The sequence below is a fragment of the Melozone crissalis genome, unplaced genomic scaffold, assembly GCF_028551555.1.
Source record: "Melozone crissalis strain CALT ecotype California unplaced genomic scaffold, PUWL_Pcris_2 ptg000222l_1, whole genome shotgun sequence".
In the NCBI taxonomy this organism is placed as follows: Eukaryota; Metazoa; Chordata; class Aves; order Passeriformes; family Passerellidae; genus Melozone; species Melozone crissalis.
This window is the reverse complement of record NW_026535985.1, coordinates 836,781-853,601: the sequence shown is the minus strand read 5'-3', so window position 1 is coordinate 853,601 and position 16,821 is coordinate 836,781. Positions and strand designations below refer to the sequence as shown.

The window sequence follows — 16,821 nt, the reverse complement described above, 5'->3', positions numbered from 1 at the left end:
AAAAAGGATCCCACCACACTGATCCCACACAGAGGAGGATCACACTCCCCAAAGAAGGGGATTCCAGCCCACTGAACCCCCCAAAAATGGGGATCACACCCCAGTGACCCCCCCCCAGGACATCCCACCATACTGAACCCCCCCCCAAAAAAGGGATCCCACCCCACTGAACCCCAAAAGAAGAGAATCCCATCCCCCGTGCCCCCCACAGAAGAGGATCCCACCCTACTGACCCCTCCCAGAAGGGGATTCCACCCCAGTGACCCTCCACTGAAGATCCCACCCCACTGAACCCCAAAAAAGGGGATCCCACCCCACTGATCCCCCACAGAACATCCCATCCTACTGAATCCCCCAAATAAGCAGATCCCACCCCATTGAACCCCAAAAGAAGAGGATCCCACCCTACGGAACGCCCAAAAAAGGGGATTCCACCCCACTGACCCCCCCCACAGGAGATCCTACCCTACAGCACCCCCCAAATAAGGGGATCCCACCCCACTGAACCCCAATAGAAGAGGATCCCACCCCAAATGGCCCCCCCAAAAAGGAGATCCCACCCCAATGACCCCTCCTTAAAAAGGAATCCCACCCCATTGAACCCCCATAGAAGATCCCACCCTACTGAACCCCCCAAAAGGGGATCCCATGCCAATGACCCCCCCATAAAGGGGATCCCACCCCAAGTGCCCCCCCAAAAAGGGGATCCCACCCCACTGACCTCCCTTAAAATGAGATCCCATTCCACTGACCCCCCAAAAAAGAGGATCCCACCCCACCGATGCCCCCAAAGAAGGAAATCCCACCCTGCTGACCTCCCATAGAAGATCCCACACCACTGACCCCCCAAAAAAAGGGGATCCCACCCCACTGATCCCCAAAAAAGGAGATCCCACCCTACAGAACCCCTAAAAAAGGGGATCCCACCCCACTGAACCCCACAGAAGGGGATCCCACTCCCCCAAAGAAGAGGATTCCACCCCACTGACCCCCCCAAAAAGGGGATCCCACCCCAAATGCCCTCCCAAAAAAGGGGATCCCACCCCACTGAACCCCAAAAAAGGGGATCCCACCCCAAATGCCCTCCCAAAGAAGGGGATCCCACCCCAAATGCCCTCCCAAAAAAGGGGATCCCACCCCACTGAACCCCAAAAAAGGGGATCCCACCCCAAATGCCCTCCCAAAGAAGGGGATCCCACCCCAAATGACCTCCCAAAAAAGGGGATCCCACCCCACTGAACCCCAAAAAAGGGGATCCCCCCCATTTTCCCCCCCGGCGCTGAGGAATGCACAGGCCCAGGCCGAAGGGAGAGCCAGGGAGTCTTCAACAGTTTATTAGAAAGAATGCAGACATTAAAAAAATCCCAGCTGCTCTGAACAGAAATTGAGGTTTTTCAGCCCGGTTCCACGGTCCTGTCACTTGCTGCCAAACCCACAGTGCAAATACGATTTTGGTCTAAAATGTACAGATTGACAAGCAACAATGTACAGCCAACTCGCACCCCGGGCGAGGAGGAGGAGGAGGAGGAAGAGGTGGAGAAAGGTTTGGGGGGGGTCACACCACGGGATCAAGGGGTTCCAACACCAAAAACCAGGAAAATTTGGAAGTTTTTTTGTTTTTAAAATGAACTTTTTTGTTGTTAATAGGAACAGGAGGGGATGTGCCTCGCCCTGCTGGATTTTATTTTTGTTTTTTTGGGGGAGCCAATGATAAAAGAATTTTTAAATTTTGTGGTTTTGTTCCCAGGATAAATGGACAAGAAAGGGAAAAAAAACTCATTTAAACCTCTCAGTGTTAATTCAGGGTTTTCCCATTGTAATTGGAGGCTCTGTAAACTTTATTGCAACTCTTCTCAATGGATTACCTACACCTCAATTGGGTTGGTTTGATGGTTTTTTATCTTTTTTTATCTTTTTTTTTGGAAGTTTGGAAAACTTTTCATGCATAACTGTTATTGCCTCTCGTGGCTTTGAGACCGCCCCGTGCCATGGGACAAACCTACCATCAGTGAAAGCCATTTAAAATGGACTGAAAATGGGTTAAAGGATGCAGGATCTCCCTTTAGGGCTTATCAACTCAGGAATTCTTATCTCAATTATGAAATGTTGTGATGAACTTCTTTCCCCAAAACCCTGAAGACGACACTTTGCCTTACTCCAGATCTGGCATTTCTAGAAATGAAAAAAAAAAAAGAGAATTAATTGTTTTAAGGTTGTTTTGTGGGTTTTAATTTGTTGCTCGGTTGGTTTTTAAAAGCTCTCGGGGTGTTTTTATGTCACAAGGGACATGAGCAAGATGACCTGGCCTCCAATCAATTTTGGGGAATAATAATAAATTAAATAATAAATAAATTAAAGAAGATACTAAGATGGCATATCACGATACATTCATTAAGTAAATTTAAAAAGAATAATTCTATAATCATTTTCTAATAATAAATAATGGAATATTAGGAGGAATTAAATAAAATAATAATACAATAATAACAAAAGAAATGAATTAAAAAGAAATAAATTAAAGAAAATATCAAGATGCTGCATGTGCTGCTCCTAAAGCCAAAGCCTGGGAAGGTCAAACTGGGATTTGGGGCTTTCCCAGATTAGATTTGTCTGGCTTTAGCTGGTGGACAGGATGAAGAACATCTGCTGGGGCTGCCCTTCAGCAGGTGTGTGAGGAGAAAATAACAAAAAACAACAAAAAAACAACTTACTTTCATCATCACTGTCTGGTGAGTCCTGGAAAGGAGAATAAACAAGCTTTAAGTGGAGCAGACAGCTCTCATCCCACCAGCAAAGATTCCCTAATCTGCTCCCAAATCTGTTCCCAAATCTGCTCCCAAATCTATTCCTAAATGTGTTCCTAAATCTGCTCCCAAATCTATTCCTAAATCTGTTCCCAAATCTCTGTTCCCAAATCTGCTCCCAAATCTATTCCTAAATCTGTTCCCAAATCTCTGCTCCCAAATTTGTTCCTAAATCTGTTCCCAAATCTATTCCTAAATCTGTTCCCAAATCTCTGCTCCCAAATTTACTCCCAAATCTGCTCTCAAATCTGAATTTTGAGGAATTTACTGAGCTCAGTTTGGCCTCACTGCACAGAGAAGAGGGAAAGGGTCTCCCCAGCTGGCATCATAAATTTTGGGGTTATTTTTGCCTTTTTTGGTGCTCAGGGGTGAGTGCAGGGCTCCTGAGGTGTCACCACCCCAAACATACTCACATCATCTGCCCCATCTACTTCTGGCAAGTCTACGTCGTCGTCTCCTCCCATGTTGTTCATCATCTGCTCAGAGACACAAAAATCACATTTTGGGGTGAAACCAACCCCAATCCCACTCTAAACAACCCTAAATCATCATCCCCCCCATGCAGGAATTACAAAGCACAAAAAAATCGGATTTATTGCCAAAACTCCAAAAATTTCTCATTCCTTGTTGTTATCTCGTTGTTATTATCTTCTTAAAGAGTCCATACCTTCTGGCTGATCTCTGTTCCATGCTGTGCAGCTCCTCATGGTTTCACAGGGGCTCCTCCAGGGCTCTCAGCTCACCCCTTTTATCCCAGTTATCTTTACTGCTGCCCAACCAAGGACTTGGCAGCTGTGGCTCATTTGGAATAACTGGGACCCACTGAGCCAATGCACAGGACTCTCAGTACATTTCCCCCTTTTTCTATTAGTAACACATATATTCAAATACAATCTAGATATTGTATTTGCATAACTGCACAGCTCCCAGGCTGCAGAACTGCACAGCTCTGCAGGCTGCATCACTACACAGCTCCCAGGCTGCATCACTGCACAGCTCCCAGGCTGCATGTTCCTCCATCACGTCGGGGTCACCAGTTGTTGCATTCTTATTGTTATTATTGTATTTCTAGAGTCCCATACTGTTGTTATTATATCCCTAAAGTCCCATACTGTTGTTATTATATTTTTAAAGTCCATACCTTCTCGCTGGTTTTCTACCATGCAGTTCTTCTCTCTAGCACAGTTCCTCACGGTTTCACAGGGGCTCCTCCAGGGCTCTCAGCCCACCCTTTATCCCAGCCATCTTTACAAGCCACAGCTGCTGCCCAACTAAGACTTGGCAGCTGCGGCTCATTTAGAACAGCCAGGACCCACTGAGCCAATGCACAGGACTCTCAGTACATTTTCCCCCTTCTTCTATTAGTAACACATATATTCAAATACAGTCTAGATATTGTATTTGCATAACTGCACAGCTCCCAGGCTGCAGAACTGCACAGGTCCCAGGCTGCAGAACTGCACAGCTCCCAGGCTGCAGAACTGCACAGCTCTGCAGGCTGCATCACTACACAGCTCCCAGGCTGCATGTTCCTCCATCACGTCAGGGTCACCAATTGTTGCATTCTTATTGTTATTATCGTATTTCTGGAGTCCCACAATGTTGTTATTATATTCCTAAAGTCCATATCTTCCAGCTGGTTTTCTACCATGCCATGTGCAGTTCCTCATGGTTTCACAGGGGCTCCTCCAGGGCTCTCAGCCCACCCCTTTTATCCCAGCCATCTTTACAAGCCACAGCTGTTGCCCAACTAAGACTTGGCAGCTGGGACTCATTTAGGACAGCCAGGACCCACTTATCCAACACACAGAATTCTCACTGCATTTCAGTTGTTGGGTTCTCATTGCTGTTCTAACAACACAAATGTTCAGGCCCCCACAATTGCTTACCTCAGAGAAACGATCGAAGTTGGACATGTCTTCATCTGAATCATCCTCCCAGTCTTTCCAGTTGTTGAAGTCCACGCTGAGCCAGTTGAGCTGGAGTTGTTTCAGGACAAGGAATTATTTCAGGACAAGGAATTATTTCAGGACAAGGAAATGTGAGGCTGTCACTTAGAACTGGTTAACCAGAGCTGCTGTGGGATCAGGAGCAGGAAAATTGACCTAAAATTGCTCCAGAATTTGAACATGACCCAAATATTCACTAAATATGATATAAAATATAATTAATATATATTTTTAAAATATATATATTTATATATATATAAAATACATATATACTTTAAAATATAATTATTGTTATTAATTATATTTTAAAATTAATATTCTTAATTAATGATATATAAATATATATTATATTTATTTAATTATATAAATTAACTTATATCTAATTTAATTTATTTAATTAAATAAATATAATATACATAATTAATTACATATAAATATATAAATTACATATATATATGTATAATTTTATATATATTATATATAACATATAATATATTATATATATTAACTATACTAATTAATTATATATAAATATATATTATGTATAAATATAATATATAATTAATTATATATGAATATATAAACATATTTATATAAAATATATAAATATAAATTATATAAAAAATATATAAATTTATATATTTTTATATAGAGTCATATATATATTAATATAATTAATATTATATTAATTTATACATCATATACATAATATATATTTATCTATAATTAATATTACATTAATTATATATAAACATATATAATATTAATTTATAATATACATATATAATATTAATTATATATATTACGTATTATTATGTACCTATTTTATATATTACAAATATAATATAAAATAAAATAAAAGATAATATAAAATAAAATAGTTTTTAATTTTTTAAAAATTAAATTAAAACCCACCTTTGCCCTCTCTTTTGTTAACCTTGGCCATGCCTGACCAGATTCTCCTTTTCGTAAACAGCACAAGATGGATCTGTCTGTTCTTTTATGCTTTGATTCCTGAAAAAAATATTAAAAATCTTTTAATCTTTTATTAAAAGATCCTTCCTTTATCTTTACCTCTCCCCTTATTCCTTGTACCCCCTGGAGAAACTTTCTTGGATCTGATTTGGAGCTTTTATGTTCTAATAATATAATATATTATAGTATATTATAATATATTGTAATGTAATATAATATATTGTAATATAATATAATGTAATATAATGTAATGTAATGTAATGTAATACAATACAATATAATATAATATAATATAATATAATATAATATAATATAATATAATATAATATTATAATTTTATATACAATATAATTTTACATATTCTTATTTTTAAGGAATAAAATCTTGAGAGCAGCCTAAAGAACAGGTGATATTTCTAAGGAATATAATTTTATATATTCTTATTTTTATGGAATAAAATATTGGGAGCAGCCTAAAGAACTGATATTTTTTAGGATCTCAAAACTAAGGAATATAATTTTATATATTTCTTATTTTTAAGGAATAAAATCTTGGGAACAGCCTAAAAAACTGATATTTTTTAGGACCTCAGTTCTAAGGAATGTAATTTTATATATTGTTATTTTTAAGGAACAGAATCTTGGGACAAGCCTAAAGAACTGGTATTTTTTAAGATCTCAAAAATAAGGAATATAATTCTGTATATTCTTATTTTTAAGGAATAAAATCTGGAGAGCAGCCTAAAAAACTGATATTTTTTAGGATCTCAAAACTAAGATTTGGTTTGGGTTGGAAATGAAATTTAAACCCGAATTCCAAATTCCTGCCACCTTCCACCAGGCCAAAACGGCCTCGAATAATTTAAAAAATGGAATATTTGCAATTTCTCTGGACAAACATCAAGAATTCAGGAGGATACTCACATTTGGATCGATATTATTAAAAAGATCAATTTCATTTAAATGTTTAAAGTTATCACTTCCTCCAAGACAACTGCAAGAGAAAAAGAAATCAGAATTTAGCTCCAAAATAAATCAGTATTTAGCCCCAAAATAAATCAGTATTTAGCTCCAAAATAAATCAATATTTAGCTCCAAATAAATCAGAATTTAGCCACAAAATAAATCAGAATTTAGCTCCCAAATAAATAGGAATTTAGCCTCAAAATAAATCAGTATTAAACCCAATAAATATTTAACCCAATAAATAATATTTAAATTTATTGGGTTAAATAAATATTTAACCCCAATGAATAAATATTTAACCCAATAAATATTTAACCCCAATGAATAAATATTTAACCCCAAAATGAATCAGAATTTAGCCACAAAATAAATCAGTATTAAACTCAAAAATAAATCAATATTTAACCCCCCAAAAAAATCAGAATTTAGCCCCAAAATAAATCAATATTTAACCCCAAAATAAACCAGAATTTAGCCCCAAAATAAATCAATATTTAACCCCAAAATAAATCAGAATTTAGCCCCAAAAGAAATCAATATTTAGCCCAACAAAATCAGAATTTAGCCCTAAAATAAATCAGTATTTAGCCCTAAAATAAATCAATATTTAACCCCAAAAGAAATCAGTATTTAGCCCCAAAAGAAATTATTTTGCTCCAAAACAAATCAATATTTAACCCCAAAATAAATCAGAATTTAGCCCCAAAATAAATCAATATTTAACCCCCAAAAATTTATATTTAACCCCAAAATAAATCAATATTTAACCCCAAATAAATCAGAATTTAGCCCCAAAATAAATCAATATTTTGCTGGTTTTTGTGCCTGAATTGCTGACCTGAAGGTGAGTTTGGACTTTTCAAAATTGACATTTACATCTTTGCTGTCCTCCACACAGAACTCCACGAACACGTAATCCCTCCGGTCGTACCACTTGGCAGAGGCAGGCTGCCTGTGGGCCACAAAAATATTCATTTTTAATTCAAAATTTAATTAAAATTATCATTTCTGCAATTAAAATCTGCATTTTGAGGTTACTGTGGGCTTCAAAGGGGATTTGAGTTGGAATAAAAAGATGGATTTGGAATAAAGAGAGATGGAATAAAAGAAATTATTTATTTGGAATAAGTCACGCAAAGAGTTAAAACCTAAATGGCTTAATTAATTAATTTATTATTTAATTTATTTAATGGATTCTGAATTCAGCCTCAAGTTTCAGCTGTTCCAGGGGTGCAAACCTGAGAGCAGCATTTCAGGGAATGTTCATTGAGTAATATCCCATTACTCAATTTATTTATTTTATTTATTATATAATTTATTTAATTTATTTAATTTTTTATTATTATTATTTAGTTAATTTCTCCCGATATACCATTATTTTATTTATTTATTTATTACTATTATTTAATTAATTTCTCCCAATATCCCATTATTTAACTTATTTATTTTATTTATTATTTAATTTATTATTATTATTTAATTAATTTCTCCCAATATCCCATTAATCAAATTATTTATTTTATTTATTATTTAATTTATTATTATTTAATTAATTTCTCCCAATATCCCATTATTAAATTTATTTATTTTATTTAATATTTATTATTATTATTAAAATAATTTCTGCCAATACCACATTATTCAATTCTAATTTTATTTATTTAATTTCTCCTAATATTCCATTATTTATTATTATAAAATGATTATATTTTTTATTTACTTAATGAATGTATCACAATATCCCATCTCAGTATCTTCTTTAATTTATTTATTACTTAATTTATTTAATTTATTATTATTTAATTAATTTCTCCCAATATCCCATTAATTAATTTATTTTATTATTGCATTATTATATTTAATTTCTCATAATATGCATTATAAAATTATTATTATTTTTTAATTTACTTAATGAATGTATCGCAATATCCCATCATAGTATCTTCTTTAATTTAGTTATTATTGAATTTATTTAATTTATTATTATTATTTAATTAATTTCTCCCAATATCCCAGCTTGGGGCACTCAGGACGCTGTCCCTGCTCTGTTGGTGACAAATCTCAGTGTCCCTGCCTGGGTGACACCGGGACGGGTGGGGACAACAATTCCCAGCTGTCAGTGGGGAAATGGGGACATGGGGACATGGGGAAATAGGGACATGGGGACATGGAGAGACAGGGACATGGGGACATGGAGAGATGGGGACACAGAGAGATGGGGACACAGAGAGATGGGGACATGGAGAGATGGGGACATGGAGAGATGGGGACATGGGGAAATAGGGACATGGGGACACGGGGACATGGAGAGACAGGGACATGGGGACATGGAGAGATGGGGACACGGAGAGATGGGGACATGGAGAGATGGAGAGATGGGGACATGGAGAGATGATGGGGACATGGGGCGATGGGGACATGGAGAGATGGGGACATGGGGAAATAGGGACATGGAGAGATGGGGAGATGGGGACGTGGAGAGATGGAGAGACGGGGACATGGAGAAACAGGGACATGGAGAGATGGGGACATGGGGACATGGAGAGATGGGGACATGGAGAGATGGGGACATGGGGAAATAGGGACATGGGGACACGGAGAGATGGGGACACGGGGACATGGAGAGACAGGGACATGGGGACATGGAGAGATGGGGACACGGAGAGATGGGGACATGGAGAGATGTGGACATGGAGACATGGAGAGATGGAGAGATGGGGACATGGAGAGATGGGGACATGGAGAGATGGGGACATGGAGAGATGGAGAGATGGAGAGATGGGGACATGGAGAGATGGGGACATGGAGAGACGGGGACATGGAGAGATGGGGACATGGAGAGATGGGGACACGGAGAGACGGGGACATGGAGAGACGGGGACATGGGGAAATAGGGACATGGAGACATGGGGACATGGAGAGATGATGGGGACATGGGGACATGGGGAGATGGGGACATGGAGAGACGGGGACATGGGGAAATAGGGACATGGAGAGATGGGGAGATGGGGACGTGGAGAGATGGAGAGACGGGGACATGGAGAAACAGGGACATGGAGAGATGGGGACATGGGGACATGGAGAGATGGGGACATGGAGAGATGGGGACATGGGGAAATAGGGATATGGAGAGATGGGGACATGGAGAGATGGAGAGATGGGGACATGGAGAGATGGAGAGATGGGGACATGGAGACATCTCCAGTCTGCCCAGGGAGGAGATTCCATCCCAGCTGGGACCTCGGCAGCGCCAACGGGATTGGGAACTGGAGGCACCAAGAGAACTCAAAGTGCTCCCAGAAATCCCTTTCAGCTCACACTGGACAGCAGCGAGATCCCAGATGAGTTTTACCCAGCCATAATTCACATTTTTGAATGTACATCTGAAGTTGCTTTCCTGGGAATTCACCCCAAGATCCGTGACCTCAGCAGCTCCACCAGCATCGGGGATTTGAGGCACCAACAGAACTCAGAGAGCTCCCAGAAATCCCATTCAGATCATATGTCTGAGCTGGACAACACCAAGATCCCTCCCTGATGAGTTTTATTCAGCCATAATTCACATTTTTTGAACCTAAACCTGCCCTGCTTTCCTGGGAATTCACCCCAAGACCCGTGACCTCAGCAGCTCCACCAGGATCAGGGATTTGAGGCACCAACAGAACTCAGAGAGCTCCCAGAAACCTCACTCGGCTCACACATCCAAGCTGCAGAGCACAGGGATCCCAAACAAGTCTGACTTGGCCAAAATTCACATTTTTGAACCTTTACCTGTGTTGCTGTCCTGGGAAATCACCCCAAGACCTGTGACCTCAGCAGCTCCACCAGGATCGGGGATTTGAGGCACCAAAAGAACTCAAAAGAGCTCCCAGAAATTCCACTCAGCTCACGTGTGTAAGTTGGACAGCAGTGAGATCCCTCCCTGATGAGTTTTATTTGGCCATAATTCCCATTTCTGAACCTAAACCTGCCCTGCTTCCCTGGGAATTCACCCCAAAACCCGTGACCTAGGCATCTCCACCAGGATCAGGGATTTGAGGCACCAACAGAACTCACAGCAATCCCAGAAATCCCACTCAGCTCACCCTGGACAGCAGCAAGATCCCAGATAAGTTTTACTCAGCCATAACTCACATTTATGAACCTAAAATTGTGTTGCTTTCCTGGGAATTCACCCCAAGACACTTGGTGACCTCAGCAGCTCCACCAGGATCAGGGATCTGAGGGACCAACAGAACTCTGAGAGCTCCCAGAAATCCCACTCAGCTCACACATCAAAGCTCCAGAGCAGAGAGATCCCAGATGAGTTTTACTCAGACATAATTCTGGTTACAGGTTTCTGGAACTTCATTTTCATAATTCCAGGTTTCTGAACCTAAACCTGTCCTGCTTTCCTGGCAATTCACCCTGAGAGTGCTCAGAACCCGTGACCTCAGCAGCTCCACCAGGATTGGAGATTTGAAGCACCAAAAGAACCCAGAGCAATCCCAAAAATCCCACTCAGCTCACAGGTGAGAGCTCCAGAGTAGAGATCCCAGATGAGTCTGACTCTGCCATAATTCTGGTTCCAGGTTTCAGGAACTTAATTTCCATAATTCCAAGTTTCTGAACCCAAACCTGCCCTGCTTTCCTGGGAATTCACTCCAAGACCCAGGACCTCAGCAGCTCCACCAGGATCGGGGATTTGAGGCACCAACAGCACTCAGAGAGCTCCCAGAAATTCCCACTCAACTCCCATGTCCAAGCTGGACAGCAGCAAGATCCCAGATGAGTTCTACTCTGCCATAATTCTGGTTCCAGGTTTCAGGAACTTAATTTTCCTAATTCCAAGTTTCTGACCCTAAACCTGCCTTGTTTTCCTGGGAATTCACCCTGAGAGTGCTCAGAACCTGTGACCTCCCAGAAATCCCATTCAGCTCAAGGCTACACACACACATCCGAGCTGGACAGCAGCAAGATCCCAGATGAGTTTTACTCAGCCATAATTCTGGTTCCAGGTTTCTGGAACCTAATTTTCCTAATTCCAAGTTTCTGACCCTACACGTGCCCTGTTTTCCTGTTTTCCTGGGAATTCACCCCAAGACACTTGGTGACCCCAGGAGCTCCACCAGGAATTTGAGGCAGCAACAGAACTGACAGCACTCCCAGAAATTCCCACTCAGCTCACAGGTCAGAGCTCCAGAGCAGAGATCCCAGATGAGTCTGACTCTGCCATAATTCCGGTTCCAGGTTTCAGGAACTTAATTTTCATAATTCCACACCTAAAACTGTGCTGCTTTCCTGGGAATTCACCCCAAAACCCGTGACCTCAGCAGCTCCTCCAGGATTGGGGATTTGAGGCACCAACAGAACTCACAGCAATCCCAGAAATCCCATATCTGAGCTGCAGAGCAGAGAGATCCCAGATGAGTTTTACTCTGCCATAATTCTGGTTCCAGGTTTCAGGAACTTAATTTTCCCCATTCCAGGTTTCTGACCCTAAACCTGCCCTGCTTTCCTGGGAATTCACCCTGAGAGTGCTCAGAACCTGTGACCTCCCAAAAATCCCACTCCAGGCTACACACACACATCCAAGATGCAAAGCAGAGAGATCCCAGATCTCTGCCATAATTCTGGTTCCAGGTTTCTGGAACTTAATTTTCCCAATTCCAAATTTCTGAACCTAAACCTGCCCTGCTTCCCCGGGAATTCACCCCAAGAGCACCCAGAACGTGCTGGAGCTGCCTCTCCTCTTTTATCTCCTTTTCCAATCTCACCTTCCCAAAGGGAGGAGATGAAAAACCTCCCAGTGAGCCCCATCAGGACTCACCAGTTCAAACCAGTAAGGCAGGACCTGCTGGAGAGCTCCTTTTAAATTCTGCCCACACAGAGATTCCCAGGAGAAGGAGCTCCTGTGGGGAGCCCTGCACTGCTCCCAGTGAAAATCTCCTGTTTTAGTGAAAATCTCCTGTTTTGGCACTTTCAGAGCTCCAAAATGCTCATCCAAACCCTGAGGGAGCTCAGCTTGTCAGGGGTATCCAGCACCCATCCATGGGATTTGGGAAAGAAAAGGGAATTTAAATGTTTAAATGGGAATTTGGAATTTAGAGGATTTTCTCTGTCCCATCCACCTGAGATTTTGGGGACTTCCTGAAAGTAAATTTAGAATTTAGAGGATTCCTTCTGCTCATCCACCTGTGATTTTGGGGACTTCCTGAAAGGGAATTTAGAATTTATGAGATTTCCTCTGTCCCGTCCACCTGTGATTTTGGGATTTCCTGAAAGGGAATTTAGAGGATTTCTTCTGTCCCATCCACCTGTGATTTTGGGGACTTCCTTGAAATTAAATTTAGAATTCAGGAGATTTCTTCTGCCCATCCACCTACGATTTTTGAGACTTTTTGAAAGTAAATTTAGAATTTAGAGGATTTCCTTTGTCCCATCTACCTGTGATTTTGGGGATTTCCTGAAAAGGATTCCCAGGAGAAGGAGCTCCTGTGGGGAGCCCTGCACTGCTCCCAGTGAAAATCTCCTGTTTTAGTGCAAATCTCTTGTTTTAGTGAAAATCTCCTGTTTTGGCACCTTCAGAGCTCCAAAATGCTCATCCAAACCCTGAGGGAGCTCAGCTTGTCAGGGGTATCCAGCACCCATCCATGGGATTTGGGAAAGAAAAGGGAATTTAAATGTTTAAAAGGGAATTTGATATTTAGGGGATTTCCTCTGTCCCATCCATCTGTGATTTTTGGGATTTCTTGAAAGGGAATTTAGAATTTAGAGGATTTTCTCTGTCCCATCGACCTGAGATTTTGGGGACTTCCTAAAAGTAAATTTATAATTTAGAGGATTCCTTCTGTCCCATCCACCTGTGATTTTGGGATTTCTTGAAAGGGAATTTAGACTTTAGAGGATTCCTTCTGTCCCATCCACCTCTGATTTTGGAATTTCCTGAAAGTAAATTTAGAATTTAGAGGATTTCTTCTGGTCATCCACCTGTGATTTTGGGATTTCCTGAAAGGGAATTTAGGGGATTTCTTCTGTCCCATCCACCTGTGATTTTGGGGACTTCCTTGAAAGTAAATTTAGAATTTAGAGGATTTCTTCTGCCCATCCACCTGTGATTTTAGAATTTCCTGAAAGGGAATTTAGAATTTACAGGATTCCCTCTGTCCCATCCACCTGTGATTTTGGGGACTTCTTGAAAGGGAATTTTGAATTTAGAAGATTTCCTCTCTGGCATCTACCTGTGATTCTGGGGACTTCCTGAAAGGGATTTCAGAGGATTTCCTCTGTTCCATCTACCTGTGATTTTGGGGATTTCTTGAAAGTAAATTTAGAATTTAGAGGATTTCCTCTGTCCCATCTACCTGTGATTTTGAGACTTCCTGAAAGGGAATGAAGGAATTTAGAATTTAGAGGATTTCTTCTGCCCATCCACCTGTGATTTAGGGATTTCTTGAAAGGGAATTTAGAATTTAGAGGATTTCTTCTGCCCATCCACCTGTGATTTAGGGATTTCTTGAAAGGGAATTTAGAATTTAGAGGATTTCTTCTGCCCATCCACCTGTGATTTTGGGACTTCTTGAAAAGGAATTTAGAGGATTTCCTCTGTGTTATCCACCTGTGATTTTGGGGATTTCCTGAGCAGCCAAAGCCACCCCCAAAGCTCCTCTGGCTCTTCCAGTCCCCACATTCTGATGGGAATTGTTATTCCAGCACTGTGGGCCAGGTTCTAGAAGGTTCCCAGCAATGTGGAGGCTCAGCTTCACCACAGAGCCCTCAAGGATATCCCTGAATAAATAAATTCTGGTTTTTGGCACCACTGGAATCTCAAATTTCCCCATTTGTGGCACTGAGGAAGTTCCCAAATCTCTTTTCATGTTTTCTCTCTATTCTGTGCCTTTGGAATCCCATTTTTGTCTCCAGACAGCTTGAGGACATTGCAAAAATCAGGCTCTCAACAAGATTTTCCCCTCCTAGACAGCAATAAAACCTGTTTTACAAAATTACTTTTCCTTTAATTTTTACACCTTGAAAAGGTGCTTTTTTTTTTCATTAAAAAAAGCCTAATTTCAGATTTCAGACCATCCCATGCAGATGCAGTTTCAGGAGGATGAAATCTACAGAAATTACACGAAAAAACTCCAATTTGATCACAGTTCTCTCACTTTCACTCACGTTAAGATGAAGCACCTCCACTGTTTAAGGTTTCAGAAGAAAAGTAAAAGCCTGGCTGAGGAAAAGGCACCAAAAACTCATCAATTAATCCTCAATCACAATTTCTGACAAAACAAAACCTCAGGAAGTGCTGCTGCCTCCAATCCTTCAAGGCAGGCATGGAGAGGTCACAAAATCATGGAATGGTTTGGGTTGGGAGGGACCTTGAAGCTCATTCATGTGCAGGGACACCCTCTGGAAAATCCATCCCAGTGCCTCAGCACCCTCAAAAAGAGGAATTTTTCATTTTTTCCCCCGAAATCTGGTTTGAAACCCTTGTTCTGCCACTGGAAATGTGGGAATGCTGCCGGCAACTCTTCTTTCCCAGCCAGTTTTTCCTCTCGGACACACAAAACTCTGCTTGTTCTTGAGGGAACACTCACATCCATCACAGCTTTGCTTTTGGGCTGTCCCTAAATTAATTCCTTGGAGAATTCTAAGTAAAAAGGTGAATTAAGGAACTCGGGGCTTTCTGTGCTTCTCCACCCCTTCCTGAGGGATTTTTTCATTATTCCTCCATTTTTCACGGAATTCTGGAATGGTTTGGGCTGGAAAAAACCTTAAAGCTCGTTCAGCCCCCCTGCCATGTGCAGGGACACCCTCTGGAAAATCCATCCCAGTGCCTCAGCATCCTCAGAGGAAGGAATTTTTTCATTTTTTCCCTCAAAATCTGGTTTGAAACCCATGTTCTGCCACTGGAGATGCCGGCAGCTCTTTTTTTCCCAGCCAGTTTTTCCTCCTCAGTGTTACCCTGGACACACAAAACTCTGCTTGTTCTTGAGGGAACACTCACATCCACCAGAGCTTTGCTTTTGGGTTGCTCCCAAATTAAATTCCTTGGAGAATTTGAAATAAAAAGGTGAATTAAGGAACGCGGGAACCCGCTCGGGATGCACGTGGAGACGAATCAAGCGGCTCACCTGCAGCACCGCGCCTGCCCCGGGGCTTTCCGTGCTTCTCCACCCCTTCCAGAGGGTTTTTTTTTCGTTATTTCTCCGTTTTTCAGGGAATTCTGGAATGGTCTGGGCTGGAAAAAAAACCTTCAAGCCCATCCCGTTCCAAGCCCTGGCCTTGGACGCTTTCAGGGCCAGCGCAAAAGGCAGGGACGGATTTTAGGGTGAAAATCCCAAGTTTACAAACAGATTTTCTCGCTCTGGATTGTTCCACGCGTTACTTACCGGGAGTTTTGGCCCGGTACCGGTGGGCACCGAGAAACGCGTGACACCCCCCGAACACCCCATTATAACCCACAGCGGCACATCCCGGTACACCCGGTAACCGGGCCCATACGGTAACCGGGACAAACCCCCTCAGAGCCCAAGGTCAGCCCGCGCTCGGCGGCGCCGGGGCGGCTCCCGCGGCAGCGCCGGGGCCTGGCGGGGCCTTCCCGCGCCGCTCCCATCCCCGGGCCTCACATGGCGGATGGCGACGGCTCCGGCGGGCGCTCCTGAGGGGGTGCGGAAGGCTCCGGGCGGTGTCGCGGCTCGTGCTTGGGCGGTACCGGGAGGGTTCCGGAGGAAGGGGGGGGGGGGTTCCGGTGACGGCTCCGGTGGCGGCTCCGGGCGGGCTCGGGGGCTCTGGCGCGGCCTCGCTCCCACAATGCCCCGCGCAGCGCTCGGCCCGTGGTGACGCAGCAAAATCCCCGCGCGCGCCGCCGCCGCCGCCGCCTCCTCCTCCTCTTCCTCCCCTCCCCTCACGGCCCTCCCGCCGCCGCCGAGCGCGCGTGCGCGGGCCCCGAGCGCGCCCCCGCCCCCCCGCGCGCGCCCCCGCCCCGCTGCCCTTCCAGCAGCTTCTGGGCGCGCATGCGCGGTGAGGCGCGGCGACAGCGTGAGCGGGAAGGGAGCCCCGGGACTGCCCCACACTGGGACCCCCTCACTGGGACTCTCCCCACCCCACTGGGACCCCCCCATTGGGAACCCCGGGATCCCTCCACTG

The 16,821-nt window shown here is 42.6% G+C and overlaps 1 protein-coding gene across 1 annotated transcript; it reads right to left on the bottom strand.

Moving 5' to 3' along the window:
• Nucleotides 1-1,318: 1,318 nt before the first annotated feature.
• PTGES3 (prostaglandin E synthase 3) lies at nucleotides 1,319-16,564 on the bottom strand. Its single transcript, XM_054294228.1, has 8 exons — nucleotides 16,302-16,564; nucleotides 7,532-7,645; nucleotides 6,652-6,721; nucleotides 5,669-5,767; nucleotides 4,694-4,783; nucleotides 3,218-3,280; nucleotides 2,712-2,736; nucleotides 1,319-2,172 (listed from the first exon to the last, which is right to left on the bottom strand). Coding segments are annotated over exons 1-8 (483 nt in total). The 5' UTR covers nucleotides 16,304-16,564; the 3' UTR covers nucleotides 1,319-2,152.
• Between the last annotated feature and the right edge of the window lie 257 nt (nucleotides 16,565-16,821).

Bases quoted from the DNA above. Each gene is read 5' to 3' on its own strand.
- PTGES3 (XM_054294228.1), bottom strand. The intron at 5,768-6,651 runs GTGAGTATCCTC...TATTTTTTTCAG, and splicing joins TTAATAATATCGATCCAAAT to GAATCAAAGCATAAAAGAAC. The intron at 2,737-3,217 runs GTGAGTATGTTT...TCTCCTTTCCAG, and splicing joins AAGTAGATGGGGCAGATGAT to GACTCACCAGACAGTGATGA.